At 36.7% G+C, this 24,532-nt stretch overlaps 4 protein-coding genes and 1 pseudogene across 4 annotated transcripts; 2 read left to right on the top strand and 3 right to left on the bottom strand.

Annotated features, from left to right (window-relative positions):
• The first annotated feature begins 121 nt into the window (after nucleotides 1-121).
• On the top strand, nucleotides 122-5,152 carry LOC114543609. The gene is made up of 5 exons (XM_028562519.1): nucleotides 122-157; nucleotides 494-656; nucleotides 1,765-1,864; nucleotides 2,304-2,534; nucleotides 4,897-5,152. Exons 1-5 carry the CDS (start codon nucleotides 122-124, stop codon nucleotides 5,138-5,140), a joined length of 774 nt encoding a protein of 257 aa, XP_028418320.1. The 3' UTR covers nucleotides 5,141-5,152.
• A 257-nt stretch (nucleotides 5,153-5,409) lies between these two features.
• Nucleotides 5,410-7,395, bottom strand: LOC114543605 (DDB1- and CUL4-associated factor 17-like). The gene is made up of 2 exons (XM_028562517.1): nucleotides 6,233-7,395; nucleotides 5,410-5,849 (listed from the first exon to the last, which is right to left on the bottom strand). The coding sequence occupies exons 1-2, from the start codon at nucleotides 7,387-7,389 to the stop codon at nucleotides 5,423-5,425; spliced, it is 1,584 nt and encodes a 527-aa protein (XP_028418318.1). The 5' UTR covers nucleotides 7,390-7,395; the 3' UTR covers nucleotides 5,410-5,422.
• A 28-nt stretch (nucleotides 7,396-7,423) lies between these two features.
• LOC114543606 lies at nucleotides 7,424-10,734 on the top strand (annotated as a pseudogene).
• A 1,062-nt stretch (nucleotides 10,735-11,796) lies between these two features.
• On the bottom strand, nucleotides 11,797-14,359 carry LOC114543607 (glycerol-3-phosphate acyltransferase 4-like). Its single transcript, XM_028562518.1, has 6 exons — nucleotides 14,289-14,359; nucleotides 13,785-13,900; nucleotides 13,589-13,644; nucleotides 13,423-13,508; nucleotides 13,045-13,253; nucleotides 11,797-12,781 (listed from the first exon to the last, which is right to left on the bottom strand). The coding sequence occupies exons 1-6, from the start codon at nucleotides 14,316-14,318 to the stop codon at nucleotides 12,694-12,696; spliced, it is 585 nt and encodes a 194-aa protein (XP_028418319.1). The 5' UTR covers nucleotides 14,319-14,359; the 3' UTR covers nucleotides 11,797-12,693.
• Nucleotides 14,360-15,357: 998 nt separating this feature from the next.
• LOC114543612 lies at nucleotides 15,358-16,316 on the bottom strand. Its single transcript, XM_028562522.1, has 2 exons — nucleotides 16,131-16,316; nucleotides 15,358-15,998 (listed from the first exon to the last, which is right to left on the bottom strand). The coding sequence occupies exons 1-2, from the start codon at nucleotides 16,242-16,244 to the stop codon at nucleotides 15,504-15,506; spliced, it is 609 nt and encodes a 202-aa protein (XP_028418323.1). The 5' UTR covers nucleotides 16,245-16,316; the 3' UTR covers nucleotides 15,358-15,503.
• Nucleotides 16,317-24,532: the final 8,216 nt, after the last annotated feature.

The raw sequence follows: 24,532 nt of genomic DNA, 5'->3' as shown, positions 1-24,532 counted from the left end.
GCGAGAAGACGTGTATGCAACGGCGTTTGAATCATTATGCTTTCTGTATTCGTCACGTCTTGGAGGATAAAAATTCCCCCTTCAAACAGTGCAATTTTGTCGCAAAATATAATGGACAACGATGCACAAATGCCATTCCATTGAAAGAGGATCGAATGTGAGTTTCATTGCAAACGTTTGGCCTATTTTGGTCCCAAATTTGTCGCATGAAATTTCATATAAAATGTGTTTTATACAATGTGTATATATCGTGTGTTCCTTTTATAAAGGACATCTGTTATCAGAATGATAGTTATTAAAAGTATTTCTCATTCGCTTCATTCTTGTTTAGATATTGCAATAGTCATCTGCAAGTATTAGGGCTAGTCCCGAAAAAAGTCGAAAGAAAAAAGCCAGCGAGCAGAGCTTAAACACGGCCAAACCAAATCCAAAGCCTTCAACAGCGGAAATTTTACTGCCAAGTCATTGTGCCTCACAAAATATTTTATCAAAGCGGGGTGAAGGGGCCATTGGATGTAATGAAACTTCAAGACATTCATCAGAACATCGAGCTTCTAAGAAAGTTGAATTATTGACAGCTAATCCGCTGTTGTCCAAGCTTGTTAGCACCTATTCTCAAGCCAATTTTCAGAAACGAAATTTGCTTCCATTCTATGGTAAGAAATATAGATTTTCATAATCAATATGATATAAAACAGAACAGATTTTTCATGTAAATTGCATATAATGTGAATTCAACCCAGAGTCGGAAGCTGTAGGAATCTGGTACTGTAATAGAAATTTAATACTGCATTTTTGAGAATATTTTTGAACAATTTAAAGGCAATCAGTCAGATGATTCAGGTTTTTAAGGAACATCACATGTATAACAGCTATATATATGGGATGAGCTTTAAAGGCTATTTGGGAATATAATCTATAAATTGGATTGTATAAACCTTTATTGTGCAGCCTAGCTTAATGTGAATTACCTTAAAATATTTGGCCAATGCGGCAGCACAGACAACCAAAGTTCTGTTTAATAAATCAGTACCATGTACCAGAATCTCAAGTGTGGACAGAAAATTGGAGTGTGTTCACATATTTGTATGTCTATACAGTATAAAACTAAAAGTATGGTGCTATATCACCCAAAGAATGTTTATAAAAACCCATCAAATGATTCCCTGGTATCATACAAGCTTGTACTAATAGTATTTCCAGGGGTCGGTTGTTCGAAAGGCGTTTAGCTTAAAGGCGGATAAGCCAAAGTTTAAAATACTCTCATACATCTTGCAAATGACTGAACCTGCATCTTATGCATTTAATATGTACTTCCATTGACAATTAAACTATTCACATTGAAATATTTCAGCTCAGTTGTTCAATAAATAGATAATTGGTTTTCCATTTTGAACTTATCCACCGTTTAAGCTAAACGCCTTTCGAACAACCGGCCCCAGCACCCTAAAAGTCATCATGACACTAGGCAATTGTGACAAGTTTTGTATTTATTGGTGTCCTTTTAAAAAACTAAAAAAAACTAAATTTACTGAAAAAATAAAATAATGGTTAAAGTGATAAACAGTGCTTTTAAAGGAAATTGGAAGGTAAACAAAAATTAATTACAAGGCATTTTCGTACAATTACAGTACATCCACTTTGGTCTTCCTGTGTTAGGCTCTGTGTGTTAATAGGGATGTTCAGGTTTCCATGCCTACAATGAAGACTGCAGGTGTCCTCATTATATTTAAGTACATTTTATATGTGTTTTTCCAATCAAAGGTATATCTAGTTCAGATGAAAATGAATCTGATGATAATGATGACGATTTACAATTAAAGAAGAGGCAACTAAAAACTTGCACAGCATCAGAAACTGAAAGGTAAATTTAAGATTTTTTTCTGTAAAAGTTAGTTATTGGCAGGACTGCAAAGTGGGTAATCTGGGGTATGGTCTTACCTGAAGATTTGAAAACTTTTAAACTATCAATCAGTATTAAATGCAAAACATTTGCATACCGGAAGGTATTAGTGTTTTCATTGTCTGAAATGCATAGAAATTAAACTGTGAGAAGAAAAACAAGATGAGATGAAAAATATTTGCAATGTGATCCAAAGAACACATTTTGACTTGTTTTTTAATCATTCAAAATATGTAAGCATCAAGGACACACTTAGATGGCCCTATTCCCATTGTTATATTATGTTAACCTTACAGGATTTGTCTATTTGCATATATATGTCATTTTATTTACTTGTGTAATATGGTATATATCCAGTACAAAGTGTTTGTTAATGAATTATGTTTATTGGTCTTTTCAGTTCAAGCAAAAAGCATTTAGCAGATGTCAAACAAAATTCCAGATCGGCTAAACTGCAACGATTACGCAAACAGTTACATGCAGAACTTCTGGGTGTAAGAAAAACAATCATTTCTCACAACAAAGATGTAAAGCAGTCTGATGAAGCCCTTCGTTTACTAATGACAGCAGTTAAAACCAACCCAGCTCTAACAACGTCAGCAATTCACAATGAAAACAATTATGTGATGAGGTGAGACAGTTATATTTTCCCCTTATCATTACAAAATTAGTAAATCAATAAATTAATAATCAATAAATATATATCCTAACAATTTATATTTTAGCTATTTCTGAAACAATTTTTACAAACGCTGCGTAAATAATCACATATTAAATACACCTCCAGACAATATCCTTCAAAATTACCTTTATAATTTAATAAAAAACATTTTTAAAGGGCCGTAATTTCAGACTGGCATAAAAATTAGATTTTTCCCGCGCTTGCATTTTCTTGCCGACTCCGAGTGCTATCCCCCCCGGTATGCAAATTTGACGGTTTTCAGACAGCCAATCAGATTACGTATTCGTCATTTTCAAACGTTCTCAAAAGTCAACAGCGCGGGTCCAGCATCGTCCCATTCAAAAAATGAGTAAAATATTAAAAGCTTTTCGCATTTTTCTCGCTTCCATAATTTGTTTTCAATATTAAAATATAGCCAGTATGTGGTAAAATTATCGTAGATTTCATTTCTGTTGTTATTTTAGCTTAGTTTTAGGGATAAATTGAAGTATTTTTGGATTGTTTGCATGTGTCCATGTCGATTCGGGATTGAAGTTGCCTACCTTAGGATATATATACTATATAATGCCTACATTGCCTGAACACTGTCAGGCACGCGAGTCGCCCGTTGCGTAATACACAGGATGTCAGGATTTTAGTTAGCATGAATAAATGATACATGTTTCAATTGAATCAAAATACGGAAAGCTTTGTTCTAATTTTCAATATTTTAGTGCACTTTTATTTCAAATAAAACCATCGCTATTGGGCTGCCTATGGTCCCATTCAAAAAATGAGTAAAATATTAAAAGCTTTTCGCATTTTTCTCGCTTCCATAATTTGTTTTCAATATTAAAATATAGCCAGTATGTGGTAAAATTATCGTAGATTTCATTTCTGTTGTTATTTTAGCTTAGTTTTAGGGATAAATTGAAGTATTTTTGGATTGTTTGCATGTGTCCATGTCGATATCGGGATTGAAGTTGCCTACCTTAGGATATATATATACTACATAATGCCTACATTGCCTGAACACTGTCAGGCACGCGAGTCGCCCGTTGCGTAATACACAGGATGTCAGGATTTTAGTTAGCATGAATAAATGATACATGTTTCAATTGAATCAAAATACGGAAAGCTTTGTTCTAATTTTCAATATTTTAGTGCACTTTTATTTCAAATAAAACCATCGCTATTGGGCTGCCTATGGTATGTTGTGAAACACAGAATCAGATCTTAGTAATAAGACAAAAATCTTATATGTTAAAAAATATTTTTGTATATACACCAAAATATGTGGTATAATTTCGGTATGTAATCACTAATCAGTCAGGCTTAAAATAAGCATTACTTTCCATAAAATGGAGCTACGTGATTAGCTAAAATGAATATTTCAGCTGTCTGATTAGGGGTGGAATTTAAAATTTAAAAAGCAAAAATAAATGCGAAAATGAAAGTTAATCGATATTGTTAGTAATAAAACATTTGCAAAGGGTTTCTGGTAAAACGAACTTCTTTGGGTTTCTGAAAATGTGTACCACACGACTAATAGAAATTTCAAATTATTTTCAATTGCATAAGTTTTGCTGTATTGTCTGTGCAGTGAAATACGAGACCCGGATAATATTCATCGTACTTCGAAACAAAAATGCAGCCACACAATTCAGGAAAGAAATTAGCCTTGGATTTTACATTAAAAATTAGAAATGCCGGAATACGCTAGTCAACGGCTTATTTTTTAAAAGCTTATTACCATTTTAGTAAACTAAACACAGCAAATATACAAAATGTACCGGATATTACAAAATGAAACAAATATAAACATATTATTGTGAAACTTATTATGGTGAAAATGTTCGCGGAAGTACTTTGTACTCGCCCAAACACGGGATCGAAAATATCGTTTTTTGGTGAATGAATGGCAGCGCAGTAGCGAATTGTTTATTTGAACTAATAAGTAATGCACTATGACATTGAAAATTTGAACAAATCCCAACTTTGAAAATGCAATAGGCAACTATGCTTCGCGATCACTGACGTCACTGAACTAGCAACGTAACTGGACTATTTACTTTTTCTTTCAACAATATTTATTGGGGTTCCTATGGTCGAACGGACACAGAAAAGACATTTTGCCGAACAGACCATTTGCCGAAAATTGCGATACTTTTCATTGTGAACACCCACGTTGTTTGTCAAATGCTTGGGTCATTAACGGTCATTGGCGGTGCATAACCATAACGAAAATTTGTTTGTGTAGCGGATGACTCATCTCTTTGGAATGTGTTTTTAACCTATATAAAGGCAACAATTGAAGCACATTTTATTCTAGTATCATGGAATACATTCAAACTTCGCGGGGAAATCGCAAACTGCTTTTCGAAGGTTATGTCTATGTTTTGGATAAGAAAAAAGAAGAATCGGCTTACTGGAGGTGCGAGAGACGTAAAGATTCTTTGGATGGATTGAGCATGCTCAGAATTGATGTCTTGAATTTCTGGTCATGCTCCAGTGCACGGCAGGCCACGGTGGTCACATGGGTGGAACAATGTTTGGTTTATTTTATTATTACATGATGTATCACAGAAGGCGATAGATCATGTGATTTATCTATTAATAACTTACAAAATCAATATAAATAGATATAAATAAATTTGGCAAATCCACAGAAAATGGCAGCATATATTTTATAATGGAAAATACTTGAACACTGATTGGCAATTACTAAAACCAACAATAAATTAACTCCTACCATTTTCTGAAGATTTGGCTATTCTCAAAAGATCAACTGGAACTTCTAAATGCAACCATTATTAAACTTTCACCAACAGAGCATTTTTACAAAACATCTTGAATACTTAGGTTGTATTCAGAACATAAACCAAACATCTGAAGTTTTGTTTCTTTCGAGACAAAACAATCAATACATCTCTGTTTATTGCAACTGTGTGCTCGTAATCCTCCTCAATATCTTCAACACCTACTTCCTGTATGTGTCGTCCTGTTTGATTGTCATAGAAACCAACAACACCCTCTCCTTGCTTTGTTAAGTTAAGGTAAAGAACCACCAGCAGATCGAGCTCATAATCATAGTCAAAATCTTGAACAATCTCCATCTCCAGATATTTCAGGTCACCCTTAAACAAATTCTTAATTTTTCGCCCAGATTTAGTTTGGACAATGGTGGACGTTTTGGTTTCTGGGAGAAAGTTGAGGGTAAACTGCTCTTCTGCTTTGACTGCTGAGTTTCTGTCAGAGGAGTTTAAACGCCTTAACTTTATACATCTAAATTAAAACACAATATATAGTCAGGGATGGATCCAAATTTTGTAGAGGGAGAGGTGCAGACCAGTTTGCCAAGCATATAGGTTGGGTACAAATGCCAGCTATTCAAAGATATTAGAATGTATACTTATTCAAAAATTACAAAAATGGGACCATAATGTGCTACACACAGATTATCAAAGAAAACTTTAAACTTCCAAATACCCTAAAATACCTACAACTTGGTTGACACCCAAATTTGTACCCCTCCTTCACTCCCTTGGACCAGAGGGGGTGTTCAGCACCTTACACCCACCCAGTAAATCGATTCATGTAATATTTATTATAATTTCTAATGCTTCTTACTCCTTGCAAAAATCGCAATTATATTCCAGTGTACTCACCGAAGATATGGTGGTGCTATGAATAATACCCGTCCGCTCATATCTGGATGGAAAAATGCCTCTTCTGTACCAAAATATATGGTATCATCAATGTTAAGGATACCATTCTCTGCCAAAGTATGATCTCTGACTGAATGAACTTTAAATATATAATCAATGTTTGACACATAATGCCATGGAAATCCACCAAAACTTAAATCATGTCTTTCATGATCACTGCTTTTCACCTCAAGTAGCACAGGTGGTTTCTCAAACAGTAAAACATTAACCGGTAACCCAAGTGGAGGCATCCCAACAATACCGCCGGCAAATTGGTCATCTATTTCAGGCAAACACAAGTTGTTTCCAGGTTGTAACTGCTCTCCCACCTTCAATGGAATTGTATGGTTCTTCAGGATATCTTCCAGACTGAAAAATTGAAGTTTTAGCCTTTGATACATTACCACTAACATACCATCATAAACGACTACATTGCAAATGCCCTTACCAAAGATCTTTTGAGATATTGGTAGCATGCATATGAACTCCAGTGGAGTCGTGGTAAAAATAGCAATGTATAACAACACTGGGTCCGACTGTGGTGGAGTACGCTGCGTGACATGCGCACTACTTCCTTGTGGTAATAGAGTAGATTGCACCACAAGTCTCTCAAGGTCTGTCTCCCAGTGCAAATACTTGAATTTTCGACTTGGGTATAAATAAATTTGCTTCACACTTTCTCCAGTGTTGAAGTCGAAAACTTTCAAGTAATTGTCGGCCGTTACCCCGACGGAATACGGACCATGAACGTAGAACGTTCCTTGAAGTTTGCAAAATGTCTCCTGTTCGATTGGACATTCGTAAACTAGCATTTCTTCTGTCTTCAATCTCGTTGCTGAGTGCGTTGGGTGTTTCGTTACATTGTAGACAATCCTTGGCCTTCTTTTCACATGCGTTAAATCAATGGAAGTTCTGTAGTAGTTGGTATACAGTCGTTCACCAATATATACAATTGGTGTCTTTGAATCAATTTCACGGACTTTTTCAAATTTTCTGCTAGACTCGATCATTGTTCTAACCATACGAACATCTTGTTGCACATTAGTTCCATAGATTTGACGATAAATAACCGCCTTGAAAATGCTTGAATATCTTTTTTTCCGAGTAAAATAAGCCATGATTTCCAGGATTTTTGATGCAACATACCTTCACATGACATGACGTATCAAACCACCTACAGATGACCTAAGTAGCGCTGGCGCACAAAGGCCGCGACGTTCGAATGTTGATGAGTTGATCTCACTGAGCTATAATATAATTCCTGGAGGACCGGCTCGCGACCAAAAAGTGAAGCAAAAAACATGGCGGATTTCGGCGTTTGCTGACGCCAGATTGACGCCACTGGTTCCTATTCGCCATGGTAGTTACCACTGACCAAGGCTCAATTCTGAGCCCGCTACAAATGCACTCCCCCCTGGTTTTTGTTAAAAATAGTATTCAGTTCTCATTATTATATTTTCCGAAAAAAATTTAAACGTCAGTCAATATTTTTGAACTGAAAACTTTTTGATCAGATATCGTTCGACGTTTTTGTGAAGATATGAAAGTCGTACACGTTACTTCTGTCAAAAACAGGAAACAAATACCAACAGATATATAATAAAACTTCAAGAAATTTGCCGAAACGAAAATGCAGTTGACTGACAGGTAAATATATTATTCATAAATTTCATTTTTTCGATAAAATTTCACCATTTTTTTTCGTTAACAGTCTTTAGATAGATGTCGTTGCTTATATATTTTAATATTTGACCAAAAGACGGCGGCACGAGAAGTCAAATGTATAGTTTGAAGTTTGAACAACTACTAAAAAGATTACCCTATAGTTTGGAAGTAATTTATTTTACATATTACATACATATATTACAGGCATTTTCTTCCAAAGAACGCTAAAAGGTAACATAATGTAAATTCAAGTCCAAAGAAACAGAGGCTAAGAATCATTGGGAGGATGAAGATGTATAATTTCAACCAAGGGTAGCCTGCCTATTTGTTTAGCTGGATTTCATTAGCCAGAAGAAATAGTTTTTCTGTACTGAACTATATCAGCATATATCATGTATATTGATGAGCTTATTAGCTTAAACCTATAAGGATGAACTATTAAATTGAAAGCTTCCAGGAGTCAGCACCATGCAGTGGTCAACACTATAATTGTCTGACTGCACAGGCTATGCTCTTTCCATGGTATAAAACCAATAATTATGGCCCCTGGGGAGGTCATATGCTTTTCTATATTTGTAAATGATAATGCAGAGGCTGCATTAAGGAAGATTAGAACCAGGGATGTTTATAGGCCAAGATAGCCATGGTAATTATTATTGATTATATGCAAAAGGGGCTTACCAGCTTCTCCCAGATTAGCCTGCAATTATGACTGGAAGTGTTCTTTGGAAATTAAATAAACAAAGACTTATCAATTGTAATATTTATTTCTTTAAAGAAAACATTGTAAGTTGTAAAAATAATAAAACAGTTTCTGTATTTAAGAATGTGTGTAGTTCATGGGTATAATAGTATGATTGTTTCAATTCATTTCTCCAGAATTTTGCATAACATGCCTCCACTTGATACACCAAACCCTATGTTATTCCTGCAAAGAAAAAGATATGAGATTTACTGTATGTATAATACACCCTGTAAGTGTTGACAAAATTAGTACAGATAATTTAGTGTCAGCTACTGAGGCCATGATGATGCCTCAAATGGAGGTGTGAGAGAATTTAGACAAGTTACTTTCAGACCTTGCTCCTTCAGATATATTTTTGTTCCTATTGCATCCTTTATATACTTTGATCTAATATATCTTGTATGATTTTTCATGAAAAGATGGGCTATAGACACATTGATGATTGATCTGGTTAGACCTTAGTTTTGGCTCAACTACATGGATTTAAATCAGTGTAAAATATAATGGATAAACAAATATTAATAGAAATATGTTTAGTTAAACAAATTAAATGTTAGTAAATTTATTATTTCTGTTTTCAGACCTTTCATAGCCGTCGAACTATGGAGGCATAATTTTTAGTTGACGTTCAGAGTTCAAACATCAAGATTGCGAAGTCCTTTTTAAAACTTTTACCTGAGTGCAAATTGCCAGGAATTTCTTCTTTGATAAGTGAATCGCGGTGGGAACAAGACGAGCAAAAAGCTGCTTCTTTGTTGAAGTTGAAAAGAACCAGCAAAAAAGGAAAAAAATCCATGTTTTTGTTCAAAAACAAAAAATTTCGTAAAAACAAAATCCTGTTTTTATCGAAAACCAGGAGGGTGCTCGCATTTTTTCATGCTTTGGATCGCGGTTGGTCAGTGGTAACTACCATTGCAAATAAGAACCAGTGGCGTCAATCTGGCGTCAGCAAAGGCCAAAATCCGCCATGTTTTTTGCTTCACTTTTTGTATCTCAAAACATTAGGAGCCGGTCCTCCAGGAATTATATTATAGCTCAGTGGTTGATCTTCTCTGGTAATATTTTGACAATTTGAAAGAAAATTTTATAAACTTAATCTAAATTGTATCGCGATGAGCAAGGCCCATCCACCCGAGCTGAAAAAGTATGTATATTACCTTTATCCTATATCACTTTTGATGTATATATTCAGAAAAAGCGCTTTACCTGAAGCGAGATATTTGCCATAGAATAGAGGTCTTTTTTGACGCACGACTTCATCTGCATGCATTATGATATACTTCCCTGGATACGCGCTAAAAGATTGTAAATCCTCTTTTCAGGTACATGGACAAGAAATTATCAAGTAAATATTCAATCGAGATTACCTGCATCATCTCAGAACAAAGCTTCTAGGAAAAAAAATATATAGATTTGATCTAACGACAGCTAATGTGTATAATGTATTGTGATTTTCTAGTTAAGATCAATGGTGGTCGACACGTAACTGGGGTTCTTCGAGCCCCATTTGATCCGTTCATGAACATCGTTCTCGATGAGGCCGTTGAGAACGTCTCATCTAGTGAGAAACATATTAAATATTGGCATGGTGGTAAGATATAAAATAAGTTCAAATTATCGATAAGAATAAATCTTGCTGCCATCTTGTTTGTCCAGATTCATTGCTCTGATTGGCTGGATTTGTCACTCCAAATCCGTATATAATTCAGTGAAGTATAAAAACACGAGCCACATTCTCAGCACTGTAGATTTTAAGCATCGCATGATGTGCAATCCAGGTTTATTCACGAGGCTTTCAACCCTCTCACATACATACTGTACATGACCTCATTTTCTTCTCATTTCCAGGTTATTCGTGGTAATAGCATAGTAATAATGGAGGCTTTGGAAAGAGTATAGCGTTTCCAGGATTATCTTTGAGTGACTGGTGTAGAATATGAGCACTGTAATATAAACTGTACAAAATGAAACCATTTGACCTTGGCTTGCCTGACTCTTTCATGATAGATCTTGATTAAAACACAGGCTGAAAGAAGTGTATTGCTAAATTTGACCAAACATTTTGTATTTTTAAAATAAAATAAACACTGGAAAACAACTTGATGTATCCTCAGAAGTTCTATTGTGGCAAGAGTAGATACTGCTAATTTGTAACAGTATTTGTACTTTTTTCTATTGTGTTGAACTCCTGTCAAACTAACCTTGCTCAATTGGGTGTTCCTGTAAAAATATTGATCAAAAACAAATATACTGCTACTTGTTCATAACAGGTTGAAAGGAACCATGCCAAATTAGGGGTGTCTTGGCCAATGCAGTTACTTGTAAAAAGATGATTTTTACAAACAGTCCAAGTCCATTTTGCTGAAGACTCTTTGTACTGACAAGACTACCAAAATATTTCACGTAGATGTCGCTTGATGCAACCTACAGCACGTAAGCTCTGCGCATGCCTATTGACAGCTATGTCCATGTGTTTCCTGTGGAAGCTCTTTAGCTTCTGGAACAGGTTAATCACTGAAAATGTGCTTCTAAAATGCGATTAAGACGAATTACACGTTAATACCAACTTGATCCTCTTTCTAATTCATCAACAATTGCTTTGCAAAGACGTGGACTTTGTTTGCGCAACCTTGATACCTGGGATTTCAATCGAAATAATTAGAAGGCGTGACTGTTTATTAGTTCAATTGGAATTCAATTAAGACTCAAAGTTCGCAAACACCCAGTGCAATTACGAAGCTATCTTAATCCCGAATTTCAAGTTATATTTAGATCATATTACTGGACTCAAAATATGCTGAGGTTGGAAAAGGAAGATAAACATTAAGGAAGATTAATAAATTAAGTATATCTATTTAAACGTTGGTATTCCTAAAGTCAAAACGCTTTATGTTCAAGAATTATTTAGGGTAGTGAAAATGTACGTGATAAATGAATATCACCCCTGATTCTCTAAAGCTTTAAAAATCATGATAAACATCTTGACAATGCATTTGAGCCATCATGTAGAAAACGTCTATTATTACAATTATAGCTACACTTAAAATTATATATTATGTCAATGTTCTTTGTGCTATAATTTCTATAATATAGAATTGTACCTAGTTCCCAGGATATTCGCTCTGCGAACACTGGACAGAACAAGTATCCTGGGGTATGATTGTTAATATACTATAAAAGCAATTTTTCAAATTGATTACACCTACGTTTGCATGATGGGTAAAAATTTTTGGGTAATACGTTTGCTTTCGTTGATATCAAAAAAATTTGAATCAATCACCGCTGTCGTGATCACGTCATAGAAACTGATATGAAATAGTCCAGTGTGTAAAGGCCTATTTAGACTACACGATAAGTTGTATGCAATTATCATTCTGACAAATGCAAAAGAGTGCCTATGCCACAATCTTCATTCAATTTTGTTCAGGTTAGAATTTAAAGTGTGACATTTGTACGTGTGTTCACACGTTCACATACGCCAGGGTACGAATCGTATACGACAAATCGCATAGTGTAAATGCACGGGCCTTAACATTTGCTCACACCTTCGTAGAAAAACTTTAAATCTTTTATTACTTCGCATAACCACCTTAAAGTTGGCTCCATGGACATAAACAAGCTTTTCGATTCCTGCCGCAAATAGTTGCACATTTCACCACTGCTTTGGTTCATGTTTAAAACTAAAAGAGTTGTTTATGATTTTTGTTCGAGTATCACCTCTGGCTTCAAACACTTTCAACCACATTTATTCGATGCCTTCAATCAATTCCCATGAAATCTTCGCGACAGCAAGGAAATAAAATTTGATATGAAATTTGTCAAGGAATATTAATTGCTCGACTGTGAAGGAGCTTCTTCAAAGTTAAGCTGAGGCGCTGTTAGGTATGCAATCACAGATTTGATTCACCTGATGAAAACTACGTTAAAACTTAGCTTACCCAGGCCCCTCCGAAGGTCCCCGACGGTCTACGAAGCCAGGAATTGTTATATTTAGTGTTACCTTCATTTTTTATTAATCAATTTTGAGCATTTGGGCGAAGTCTTCCTGTTTCTGTTGCCTTAGTTCAGGTTTTACCTTCGTCCTCTTCAGCTGACCATCCCTGTGGAGAGAAAAAAGTGATCTATTAATCAGCTCGTTGTCGAATACAGCTTAACATTACTAACTCTTTAAGTTTTTTTTAAATAGTTGTTCTACCACATTTGATCTAATGAATGCAGCAGAGGGAACAAACTCTGCAGGCATTCATCTTAAATTCAAGACACCAATTGAGCAAAAAAGACTTTTCTATAACAAAATCCTTCAACTTTATGGATTAGTAGTGTGTATTGTGATGCAGGACAGAACATCGAGCAAATCACGTACCATATTAAATCGACCAGTCCCCCCTGTCTTGCGATATCAGCTTTTACTCTGTTCGCAAACTGAATAGCAGTTTCATTTTCGTGTCTTGTCACGGGGGGGAGGTACCAAACGTCACAGACCAACGCCCAACTTGACATAATATCCAGTAAGTAATGAACCATAGAATATTGACTTGAATTCCAGAATGCGTTCGAAAAAAGCGGGTCATACTACACGTGCAACAGAATGAGAAAGAAGACCGCGGTAAAGTGGGCACTACATTTCTTTTTAGTACATTTTACATGAAATTACTGTACAACGAGGGTAAAATTATTCAATACTGTCTGCCAACAGAAAAGTGGCCTCATTTTATATAATAGTAAATTACTTTTTTCGTACCTTTATTGCAACAGGATAAATCGTTCCGCCGATTTCAAAACTGCCTTTCTTGAACATCATAACGGAGGTGTTATTGATGCAAGTTCCTGGAAAACGCATTACAGTCAAATTTTTAGACCGTTTGATGGAATTTGGTTAATAAACTGAAGCACAGGATTCTTCGTACCTTCTGGAAATATAAGCATGGGATCTTTGTTCGGATCTTCAACATGTTCTCGCAGCCTAAAAGTTGAATATTTTGAATTAAAGATGGATGGGGAGATTATTTTCCGTGCCCCAAAATATAACCCTCCGATCGATATCCAGCCCTTCTCTACAAAGAGCCACTACCCTGGGTAGCATTCCCCTAAACAAAAAATTACCTCTTCGCCACGGTTAACCGGTCCTTCATTTCAGATCTTTCAAACCAAATATGATCTTGCACGTTCGACAAAGATTTTTGCATAAAGCCAAAGAGACCACCTTGGTTTTGACCAACCTATGTATACGAAAAGTGGACACAGACGTAACACAATGAACACTGTAACCACTGTAATATCCGCATACCTTGTCAACAGTGCTGCCGCTTGACTCAGCACGTGTAAATGTTTACATCGACTTTCATGCTTTAATAGTATTCCGCGTAGGTAGAGCACTTTTAACATCTTTGAGGCTTTTCTCAAAGATCAACAACTATCTTGTCCGCAAGTAATTATTGCTCTCATATATGAAACATCTTGCCTCTGAGAGCTCAAAAGGACAACTGGTTTCGTACGGGACATAATCGATAATCATAAACATGAATTTCAACATCATGTGGTAACAAAGTCCAGAACCAGAACATATGCAATGACGTGAGGATATAGCTTAAAAGATGGAGAACTTACAAAAGAATAGTTTCCATCACAGGCCAGCATAATGGCATCAATCCTGAGGGCCTTCGTCACCTTAGGTCGAAACGTCGAGAAGTGTTTTGTCTATTTTAAGCAGTTGTTATACCACATTTCACACACATGTAGTTTCATATTTCATTGTTAGCGTCCTTTTCACATTTGTATTCCACCCGTTGAAGGCTATAGACAGATATAGACTGACGTTGAGGACTATAGCCAAAAGCTTGTGATAAATTAGTATTTCAATCAGAGAACGTTTTTCAAAAAGTATTTTATTTATTTATTTAAAACGCATTAAAACCAGATGACCTGGTTATATTATTGAAATAGAAATATAGATAATTGTGAAAATTCTATAGAATCACTAATGTCACGTTAAATTCTTCTTAGACTTAGATGGAATTAATTTCTTATATCTACGTATCACAGCGCTAATTCAGGAAATGTCTTTTTCCTTACTCCTTAGGCTTATAGAAATCACTTAGCAAGCACTGGAAAGGACCCGAGCAAACTTGATGAGACAATAAAATTCCTGAAACACACCAGTGCAATGGTCCAACTCTTTTCGGATAAGCACCAGATATACCACGTAAACGATCCGAGACTGAAGGAATTAGAAGGATCACTTCAGTTTTTCTCCGATTGGAAAGATCAGGTGACCAAAGGGGCTCATTTCCTATCAGAAAAGTTATGGTTCGATCTCCAGTCAATGGTACATGGTTTCATATCCATTGTTCAAACAAAACTGTCACGTTTTCCTGGGTCCACAATCAAGCCTGCCATAATGAATCAAGATATTGTGGAAAATCATTTTTCGCAATTGAGAAGCGCTAATGGGCAAAACGACAACCCGACTTACGCAGCTGTACAAGGTACACAAAATTCCATCATATTCGGCCAAACATCAATCAGCAAGAAGAGCAACACTGGCTGTACGCAAACAACTCGTTCTCGAATTTGCCCAACCATCGCCCTTTCGCCCTTGGGAATAATAATAAATCACCGATGCAAAAGACATTCAGTTTATTAATATAAGCTGTTTATTTTAAAGCAGCAACCTCACATGACGTTATTCATGAACCAACTAGTCAAAAATACTAGTTAACCATTGACTCTATGGAACTGTTAACATTGCAATCGTATAGTTATATTTATAATAATTATTAAGTGCTTTTAAAAATGTTATAGCTAAATACCGTTCACTTTCATCTATAAACGACGTAACCTTAACGGCGGAACACGCATCGTATCGTCTATGACTGAATTTTGATTATGATCAACGACAAACATTGACGTTATTTGGGGGCAAGGCATAATACTATGGCTCTGAATAGCTCGACACAGTTCGTTTGCTAGTTTAGTCTTGTTCCATTTTGCAAGAAAGCGACAATCATATGAACTACAAAGTTTTTGGAGTTCCTTCTTCTTGTACAATTGTACCATGCCGTTACATTTGACTTGTTTTACCAGGGCTACCAGACGCGTATGAGAGACTTCCTTGCCAGGACTTCGGTCTTGCTCGATCTCGGGAACGTTGACTTTCATTCGCTTTTGCCGAGCTTTTTCTCTTCTTTCCAGGACAGCTTTGCGATGCGCCATTGTTTTCTTTATTTGGAAATCTCTTCGAAGGTCGCGCAAGAACTGACCCGCACCCATCTTGATATACCTTTCTGACACATCTTTGTATATTAGATATACTAGGTCCTACGAATCAGAATATTTGTAAAAAATATAAATTATATGCTTAATATTTACGTTTTATACTATTCTGACATTTTCACTACTAAGACACCAGAGAACTTTGACTTGTGTAAATTTCATTTTTATCATTCTCACCTTGTTATCGTCTTCAATGGCAAATATATTTTGAAACATTCTTCGCAAGTGGGCATCATTTAGTATCTCTGCTAATGCATCATCGATCAAATCATTCTGAAGAGCAGCAAGCATGTTCGTGTTAATTCGATCTACTCGCTTCTGTTCAAGTGCCAAGAAGAATTCGTATGTTTTATCACTTATGTGCAACAGTCCTCGCTCCCTATATTGTCGTACTTCGATTGCACTGAGCGTTTCTTGTTGCTTGAGGTGGTTTCAAGGAATTCATGTTGGACAGTAACATGGTTTTCCAATAAGGTGATTTTCTTCATTTCAACATTTATATTCGTGCGAACGGCTGGTGATGTTGAAAACATATTTCCTACGACATAGGATCGGTACTTATCGAGGCATTTCTTTATTGTCCAGCCACCAATATACCTGACTTTCCCTCGACCTTCTGCGCCCATTGCGTGCACGTCGAACTCCGCTGATTCTTCTGCTTCTCGTTCACGAGTTAGCTTGACCAGTTTTCCCACAAATAGCTGGTAAATATGTAGAAGGAGGGATGCAGCCAAACTTCTTTGTCCATCATCGATTTCAATCCACTTTCTGAGACAAAAAGCACTGACAACATCACTTCTAAATTCTTGAGTGAGGAACAATTGTGAACTTTCCCTGTAGCCCAAGTGAATTCTTTGTTTGTAACGTGCAAATCGTCACAATTTTCGGACAAGTGATCCTCAAACAACGCATATATCCGACACCAAAATATTCCACTTAGTAGGCGAAATAGGTCTATATGAGCAAGAGCGTACGATGCTGCCGATCGAAGGGATTGACTGAAGGAATCGTGAGATGAATCATTTACGATGTCCTTCAGAAACGATTCTATCTTGAACGTTGTGGGAGGTCGGGACAATTCGTCGCTAGAATTCACCATACATAATAGGACATCTTCCAGATCTACAGAGCTCCCTTCATTTGCCTCAAAAGCCTTTCTTGCGCAGGCTACGAAGTCCTCGTCCACTGCATCACTAAGCGTATCACCTTGGCAGCCATACAGAATTTCGTCGTCGTTTTTCGTCTGAAAGAAACTGTCATCGAGAACAACATTCTTGCAGCATGTGTGATCAAAGTGCGGAGCTCGGGAGTCTTGGGTATCAAGACAGTTTAACTCGCTAGGTGATGGCAATAAGAACCGACGATGAAATCCATAACTTGAAGGGATGACTCTTTTGTAGCGCGTGACAGTGCGACATATGTCTGACCTGGAACAAACTCTTGGGAACAATGAATCACAACACTTGGCAGCGTCATACCTTGCGCCTTATGAACGGTAATTGCGTAACTCAATGCAATGGGAAATTGGGTTCTGCTGGCTTTTATTGTCCCATATCTGTTGTACATGTACCATGTTCGTTTAGAAATGGCGACATTTCCAATTCGCGGGAATTTTACGACCAGGCAATCATTTTCTGCTCCAACAAACTTTCCTCGAGAGCCGTTTTTAAGTTGTGCGTTAGGTTATAGGTCAGCATTACATTGCACCCTTTCTTTAAACTGACAATCTTGCGAACTGTGGTTTCCAGACATTGCGCACTACCCGTGTCGCTGCTCTCAAACATCATTAGGTCTCCTGGTATTTTGATAGAACATCTAAATTATGAACGCTGACAGGCAATCTCTTGAAAAAGATATGAACAGGAGGCTCGTCTGAGTCGCAATGCGAGATAGGTTCTTCCGATAAACCTTGGAGATATTCCTCTGTCGCATCATCGCATTGTCCCATCGTATTTGATCTAATGCGGCTTTCAACTTTAACTCTTCACCCCCTTGACGCCAAATCGTTGTCAGTTTAAATCGATGTTTGAATGCCTTTTCAAACAGCTCCGAAGAATATATCACTTTTCCTAAATCGAATGGACCTGGAATCGGCTTCAACTGCCAGAAATCACCAACTAAAATGATTTGAACACCTCCAAAAGGATGGTTATTTTTTAAGACAGTGTGTTGAAGAAGATTGACTAAACTAAAATACGTTCACTGGACATTGAAATCTCGTCCCAAATTACTGCGTTAGTATTTTCTATGTTTTCGAGTATATTCTGCCGTCGAAGGGAACGTTCAATCAAGAGACTATCTGGCAGCTCGCAGTTTGCAAGCCATAGTGGGCGTGGACAGTTTTAGCCCCACAGTTATAAGCCATGCACGATATCCCACTTGATGATAGAACTTGAACTTTAATTCCATTTGCAGTTAATCTTTTCGTTATTTTTCGACAACTGTAGTCTTTCCCACGCCAGCCCTTCCAAATATGCAAACATTATGGCCAAGTTCTGCGAGGTCTGCGACGTCTTGTTGCTCTTTTGTCAACTTGATGGATGATAAATCAACCGTTTGATTCATGGATTGATGTAATCTCTGTAATAAGGAAGATGTTTATCTACCGGCCTGTAGTTCGCAAAGGTGGATTCAGATCCTATTGCATTTCACATAAACTACAACAACTAAGATGAACTAAGTGAGGGGTGTGAACTATATATTTTGATTTTTCATGCGTGACACCAGTTTATTCCTATAATCAGTATAATGTGTGTATTTTGTTAAAATTGGATGCATGCAAACTTAATAAACAGTTATAAGTATTTCAATTATTTCGATAACCTTCCAACAAGGTCGCGTTTGTGTATTATATATATTATAACATTCTAGCTGTATTAACTGTATACTATAACATTCTGGCACGTGACCCTCCCCCAGCACTTGTTACGTCATTTGACTTGAATATAACCGGTCAGACCGGTTTTCGCCATCAAAATTACAGACACGTTTTTGGCAAACAGCAAAGTGTTCGACGAGCGAAAAATCGTGCATTTTCATGCATTTTTCGTAGTGATCTGGGCTCAAATTATGAAAAAAAAACTACAGGAATGCTGGCAAGGTATGAATGAACAAAAAAATTTAGTTTTCTTCGGCATTACGATCTTGTTTATTCATGTTTTTATCGACGATTGATCATGTGGTTTTTCAGCCGTTCTTTTTTCGATTTCCTTATTTATTGCAGATTCATGGATTGCCTGCTTGACGAAATTGCCTACTTGTGTGTCATCTGAAACCTTTAGCAATATTCTATTGGTAGAAAATTGATGGATCAACTCAAATGGCGTTTTTCTGGACGAGTACTTTAGCAAAGATTTTTGTTTTCGGTCCCTTTGTGAAAAGCCGCACGTCAACTATTCCTGCATAATATTAAATGTATGGTCGTGAAATCAACATTAATACGCATGGACTCTTATAAACATGATGTATGCTGGTAAAGAAAAGACTAAAAGAGTTTGGTTGACTGGCGTTTAAAGAAGTCGTAATATGTCTATTGGTGAGTTTTTTTAATACAGTTCAAGTTTAATACACCTATACAATCATGATTCTACTGTGTATAGCAATAGCATAGATTTACTGCCGTTATGTTATTGGTAAAAGTATAGATTTTTAAGCTTTCCCTTTCCCATGAGTGTGGTAATCGTAAAAAGGAAGACATGCTTTTTTTATATGCGTATAATTCCTGGTGAGAAAGTATTTTAAGCCATATAAGGGACAGTATCTGAGTAATTCAACCCAAATTGTGTTTATTAGACAATTATGCTATAATTTTATTATGTTCTTTATATACGTTAGCCCTGATAGGAAAGTACTTTTTAACCAAACAATTATGGATTGTATTTCTTAAATATCTAACTGCAAATATGTTTGTATAAACATTACATAAAAATTACTTACCAAATATAAAAATCAGAGTTGAGACAGTATACTTTGTCGTTGGTCTTCTCCTTCCCCATAATTGTAGCTTTGTAGTTTAAATTGTTGCCTGTTCATCGCGAGATATTTAAAGGTATATAATTTTGTTTTGAAAGCAAGACCATAGGCAACACGACGCAAATTATAAGGTTTTTATAAACTAAATATACTTACTGTATACGTACGTCCGAGATATTTCTTATAACCGAGCTACATTTTTTACGCTTTTTTACAAACGCTGCGTAAATAATCACATATTAAATACACCTCCAGACAATATCCTTCAAAATTACCTTTATAATTTAATAAAAAACATTTTTAAAGGGCCGTAATTTCAGACTGGCATAAAAATTAGATTTTTCCCGCGCTTGCATTTTCTTGCCGACTCCGAGTGCTATCCCCCCGGTATGCAAATTTGACGGTTTTCAAAGAGCCAATCAGATTACGTATTCGTCATTTTCAAACGTTCTCAAAAGTCAACAGCGCGGGTCCAGCATCGTCCCATTCAAAAAATGAGTAAAATATTAAAAGCTTTTCGCATTTTTCTCGCTTCCATAATTTGTTTTCAATATTAAAATATAGTCAGTATATAGTAAAATTATCGTAGATTTCATTTCTGCTGTTATTTTAGCTTAGTTTTAGGGATAAATTGAAGTATTTTTGGATTGTTTGCATGTGTCCATGTCGATATCGGGATTGAAGTTGCCTACCTTAGGATATATATATACTATATAATGCCTACATTGCCTGAACACTGTCAGGCACGCGAGTCGCCCGTTGCGTAATACACAGGATGTCAGGATTTTAGTTAGCATGAATAAATGATACATGTTTCAATTGAATCAAAATACGGAAAGCTTTGTTCTAATTTTCAATATTTTAGTGCACTTTTATTTCAAATAAAACCATCGCTATTGGGCTGCCTATGGTAATATTAAATTATTTATGCACAAGATGTCTTAAGTTACACTAAGGGCCTGTTTACATGGAGCCGAGTTACCCGGGTAACCGAGTTACTCGCCTTGCCGGGACAAAACGGTACTGTGTTTATATGGAACCGGGTAACTCGGCATTTGTTACGGTACATTGTAATTACATGACGTACTTACTATGTAGGGCGCGAAATTTCAAAAAGGTTTTTACAATGGTGGTAAATGAAACGTAAACGCGCATGCGTGTTTGGCGAATATTCTACTCGCCTAGCCGAGTTTCCCGTTGCAAAGTGTTTACATGGTATAAACCGAGTAACTCGCCTTGCCGAGAACCCGGCACAGTTTGCCGAGAACTCGGCACGCCGAGTTACTCGGCTGCGCCATATAAACAGTCAACCGAGATATCCATACAATATATAGCACAGGCGAGAACTCGGTCCTGCCGAGTAACTCGGTTAGCCGGGTAACTCGGCTCCATGTAAACACGGACATCATGAATGAGTGAACATCCGGGACTTGGATTTGCCCCCCATTAACGCGCTCCCCAATTTCTCCTCGATGACTCCTCTAGTTTTATTTATAATCTCTATGCCGGAACACCCGATTTTTTCCTATACGTCGCAACTGCGCATGTGCCGTCGAGCCTTCAACATTATTCACGATGTAAAGAAACGAGGAGCGACGAGCATTGCTTCAAAACATTCCGAGCGTAAAAATCGTGCAATTCTTTGAGAATCTACGCAATTTATCAACTTATGTTATGAATTACGAGCATTCAATTCGACACAAATATAATTTGGAAGGTTTATTCCATAAATAGAGCTAAGAGGTTAGGAAGAAACGACGCTGTGTTGTTTATGTATTATTATGTCGATAGCAAGTCGATACCTGGTATTCTGCATACAGTACATAAAAGATACTATACAAAACGGACATTTTGTGCAGTAATCAAATCATTTTGGCGGTATACGGTATTGATTATAAGTATATTGTTTTGTATCGATTTACGCGTCGAAGTATCCACATCATAGACATATATTAATATGCACCGCGGTTTATTTACATTATTTACAACGCAACTATTTTGGCTATTCTCATGAAATGACGGATAAATTGTTGCCATCATATAAATGTAGTGAATGTAGTCACAGTTGTTTGACGAAGAAAAGAGACTAAACTGAGAAAATCGCGCCCGGTTTACATGGGCAACTAAAATTATAATTTAATAGTGACAGTATCCGCGACTAACGTAACTTGAGTACTTTGAGTAATTTCCTTTTGATTAATGTTTAACCTAGTTCATTATATTTTTACTGGCATAAGTCAAAATGTTTATGTTGGGAAAACGTGTTGCTTAGGTATTACAGGGCATGAAAACTTTGCACTATCCTTGGATCCCTAGTTGTATTTTTTTGAGCAAACATCCCAACCTATGCTTGGCAACTGGTCCGCACCCCTCTACAAAACCACGTTCCCATCCCTGATCCATCCATCCCTGACGATATATTGTGTTTTAATTTAGATGTATAAAGTTAAGGCGTTTAAACTCCTCTCACAGAAACTCTGCAGTCAAAGCGGAAGAGCAGTTTACCCTTGACTATCTCCCAGAGACCAAAACGTCCACCGTTGTCCAAACTAAATCTGGGCGAAAAATTAAGAATTTGTTTAAGGGTGACCTGAAATATCTGGAGATGGAGATTGTTCAAGATTTTGACTATGATGATGAGCTCGATCTGCTGGTGGTTCTTTACCTTAACTTAACAAAGCAAGGAGAGGGTGTTGTTGGTTTCTATGACAATCAAACAGGACGACACATACAGGAAGTAGGTGTTGAAGATATTGAGGAGGATTACGAGCACACAGTTGCAATAAACAGAGATGTATTGATTGTTTTGTCTCGAAAGAAACAAAACTTCAGATGTTTGGTTTATGTTCTGAATACAACCTAAGTATTCAAGATGTTTTGTAAAAATGCTCTGTTGGTGAAAGTTTAATAATGGTTGCATTTAGAAGTTCCAGTTGATCTTTTGAGAATAGCCAAATCTTCAGAAAATGGTAGGAGTTAATTTATTGTTGGTTTTACTAATTGCCAATCAGTGTTCAAGTATTTTCCATTATAAAATATATGCTGCCATTTTCTGTGGATTTGCCAAATTTATTTATATCTATTTATATTGATTTTGTAAGTTATTAATAGATAAATCACATGATCTATCGCCTTCTGTGATACATCATGTAATAATAAAATAAACCAAACATTGTTCCACCCATGTGACCACCGTGGCCTGTTATATTGCCCACTTCCATTAGCTTCTCAAAAAATCGATAATTCAGTGCGAACGATTCAATTATTGCGGTTGCATCAGTAAAAAATAATTTAAGTGTGAAAACAATGTTCATAATATGGCCAAAAAAGTACATATCCAACTCTAATTATTTATTCCGCCAGCATTTTTAATGTTGCAATCACTTCTTGCATTAAGCAGCATGTACCAAAAGACAAAATGGCATTAACACCTGCACTGGAGCATGGCCAGAAATTCAAGACATCAATTCTGAGCATGCTCAATCCATCCAAAGAATCTTTACGTTTCTCGCACCTCCAGTAAGCCGATTCTTCTTTTTTCTTATCCAAAACATAGACATAACCTTCGAAAAGCAGTTTGCGATTTCCCCGCGAAGTTTGAATGTATTCCATGATACTAGAATAAAATGTGCTTCAATTGTTGCCTTTATATAGGTTAAAAACACATTCCAAAGAGATGAGTCATCCGCTACACAAACAAATTTTCGTTATGGTTATGCACCGCCAATGACCGTTAATGACCCAAGCATTTGACAAACAACGTGGGTGTTCACAATGAAAAGTATCGCAATTTTCGGCAAATGGTCTGTTCGGCAAAATGTCTTTTCTGTAAAGAGTCCGTTCGACGAAATGTCCGTCGGCAAAATATCCGTTCGGCAAAGTGTCTTTCGGCCAAATGTCTTTCGGCAAAATGTCCGGCCACCGCTCAATCCATTGTAAACAAAATGGTGGACACGTTATATGGAATTTGTATTGTGAACAAAGCTTTTCGATTATTTGAGTAACTGCAACACAAACTAAAAATGGTGTTAAATTTTTACCTTTAAGTTGTTCCATTTCGCCGGTGCGCTTTACGCTAACTGTTTTTAATAAAGCTGTTATTATACTGAAGCTGTCATTTCGCGAAAACGGGTGGATTGTTTTGGCTGCAAATGATCGGAAATTATACCGATGAAACTTGCCGAGATCGCATTTTGATATACATAACAGATAACTCCATTAATATCTCCAGATAGTTTCAAAGCCGTGTGATATATTTATGTATGCCGTGCCCGTCGTCGGCAAACGTGATTGGTGGATCACTGGAAGCGCTGCTGGCAGGGTTGTCGGCGCGGTACTGGAGTGCGGGTGTGATAAACAGTGAACTCAATAAAACTGGAACGCTCCACTCTATGACTTTCCACTGGACTTCCCTCATTGATGAGTGAAGCCAAGATGGCGGATCATGAAGCCTTTTTTGTAGGTATGATCCAGGCCTCTGGCGCGGAAACTTCAAAGGAAAAATCAGAATTCCCGACAAAATTTCCGCGTGGAGGCCTGGATCATACCTACCACTGAGCTATATAATAATTCCTGGAGGACCGGCTCCTGCAAAGCAAGCACGAAAA

The sequence above is a fragment of the Dendronephthya gigantea genome, unplaced genomic scaffold, assembly GCF_004324835.1.
Source record: "Dendronephthya gigantea isolate DGI-Jeju-01 unplaced genomic scaffold, DenGig_1.0 000496F, whole genome shotgun sequence".
Taxonomy (NCBI): domain Eukaryota; kingdom Metazoa; phylum Cnidaria; class Anthozoa; order Malacalcyonacea; family Nephtheidae; genus Dendronephthya; species Dendronephthya gigantea.
This window is presented reverse-complemented; position numbering and strand designations above follow the sequence as displayed.

What these genes read in the sequence shown, in the direction of transcription:
- LOC114543609 (XM_028562519.1), top strand. Translation starts at nt 122, where the DNA reads ATGCACAAATGCCATTCCATTGAAAGAGGATCGAAT. An exon ending in CCATTGAAAGAGGATCGAAT is followed by an intron (nt 158 to 493) that starts GTGAGTTTCATT and finishes ATTTTATCAAAG; the next exon opens with CGGGGTGAAGGGGCCATTGG. An exon ending in ACAGCATCAGAAACTGAAAG is followed by an intron (nt 1,865 to 2,303) that starts GTAAATTTAAGA and finishes TGGTCTTTTCAG; the next exon opens with TTCAAGCAAAAAGCATTTAG.
- LOC114543605 (XM_028562517.1), bottom strand. Translation starts at nt 7,389, where the DNA reads ATGGCTTATTTTACTCGGAAAAAAAGATATTCAAGCATTTTCAAGGCG. An exon ending in ATAGCACCACCATATCTTCG is followed by an intron (nt 5,850 to 6,232) that starts GTGAGTACACTG and finishes GTTTTAATTTAG; the next exon opens with ATGTATAAAGTTAAGGCGTT.
- LOC114543607 (XM_028562518.1), bottom strand. Translation starts at nt 14,318, where the DNA reads ATGCTGGCCTGTGATGGAAACTATTCTTTT. An exon ending in CATGCTTATATTTCCAGAAG is followed by an intron (nt 13,509 to 13,588) that starts GTACGAAGAATC and finishes TGCGTTTTCCAG; the next exon opens with GAACTTGCATCAATAACACC. An exon ending in TTTATCCTGTTGCAATAAAG is followed by an intron (nt 13,254 to 13,422) that starts GTACGAAAAAAG and finishes TTGCACGTGTAG; the next exon opens with TATGACCCGCTTTTTTCGAA.
- LOC114543612 (XM_028562522.1), bottom strand. Translation starts at nt 16,244, where the DNA reads ATGCTTGCTGCTCTTCAGAATGATTTGATCGATGATGCATTAGCAGAG. An exon ending in CCATTGAAGACGATAACAAG is followed by an intron (nt 15,999 to 16,130) that starts GTGAGAATGATA and finishes TCTGATTCGTAG; the next exon opens with GACCTAGTATATCTAATATA.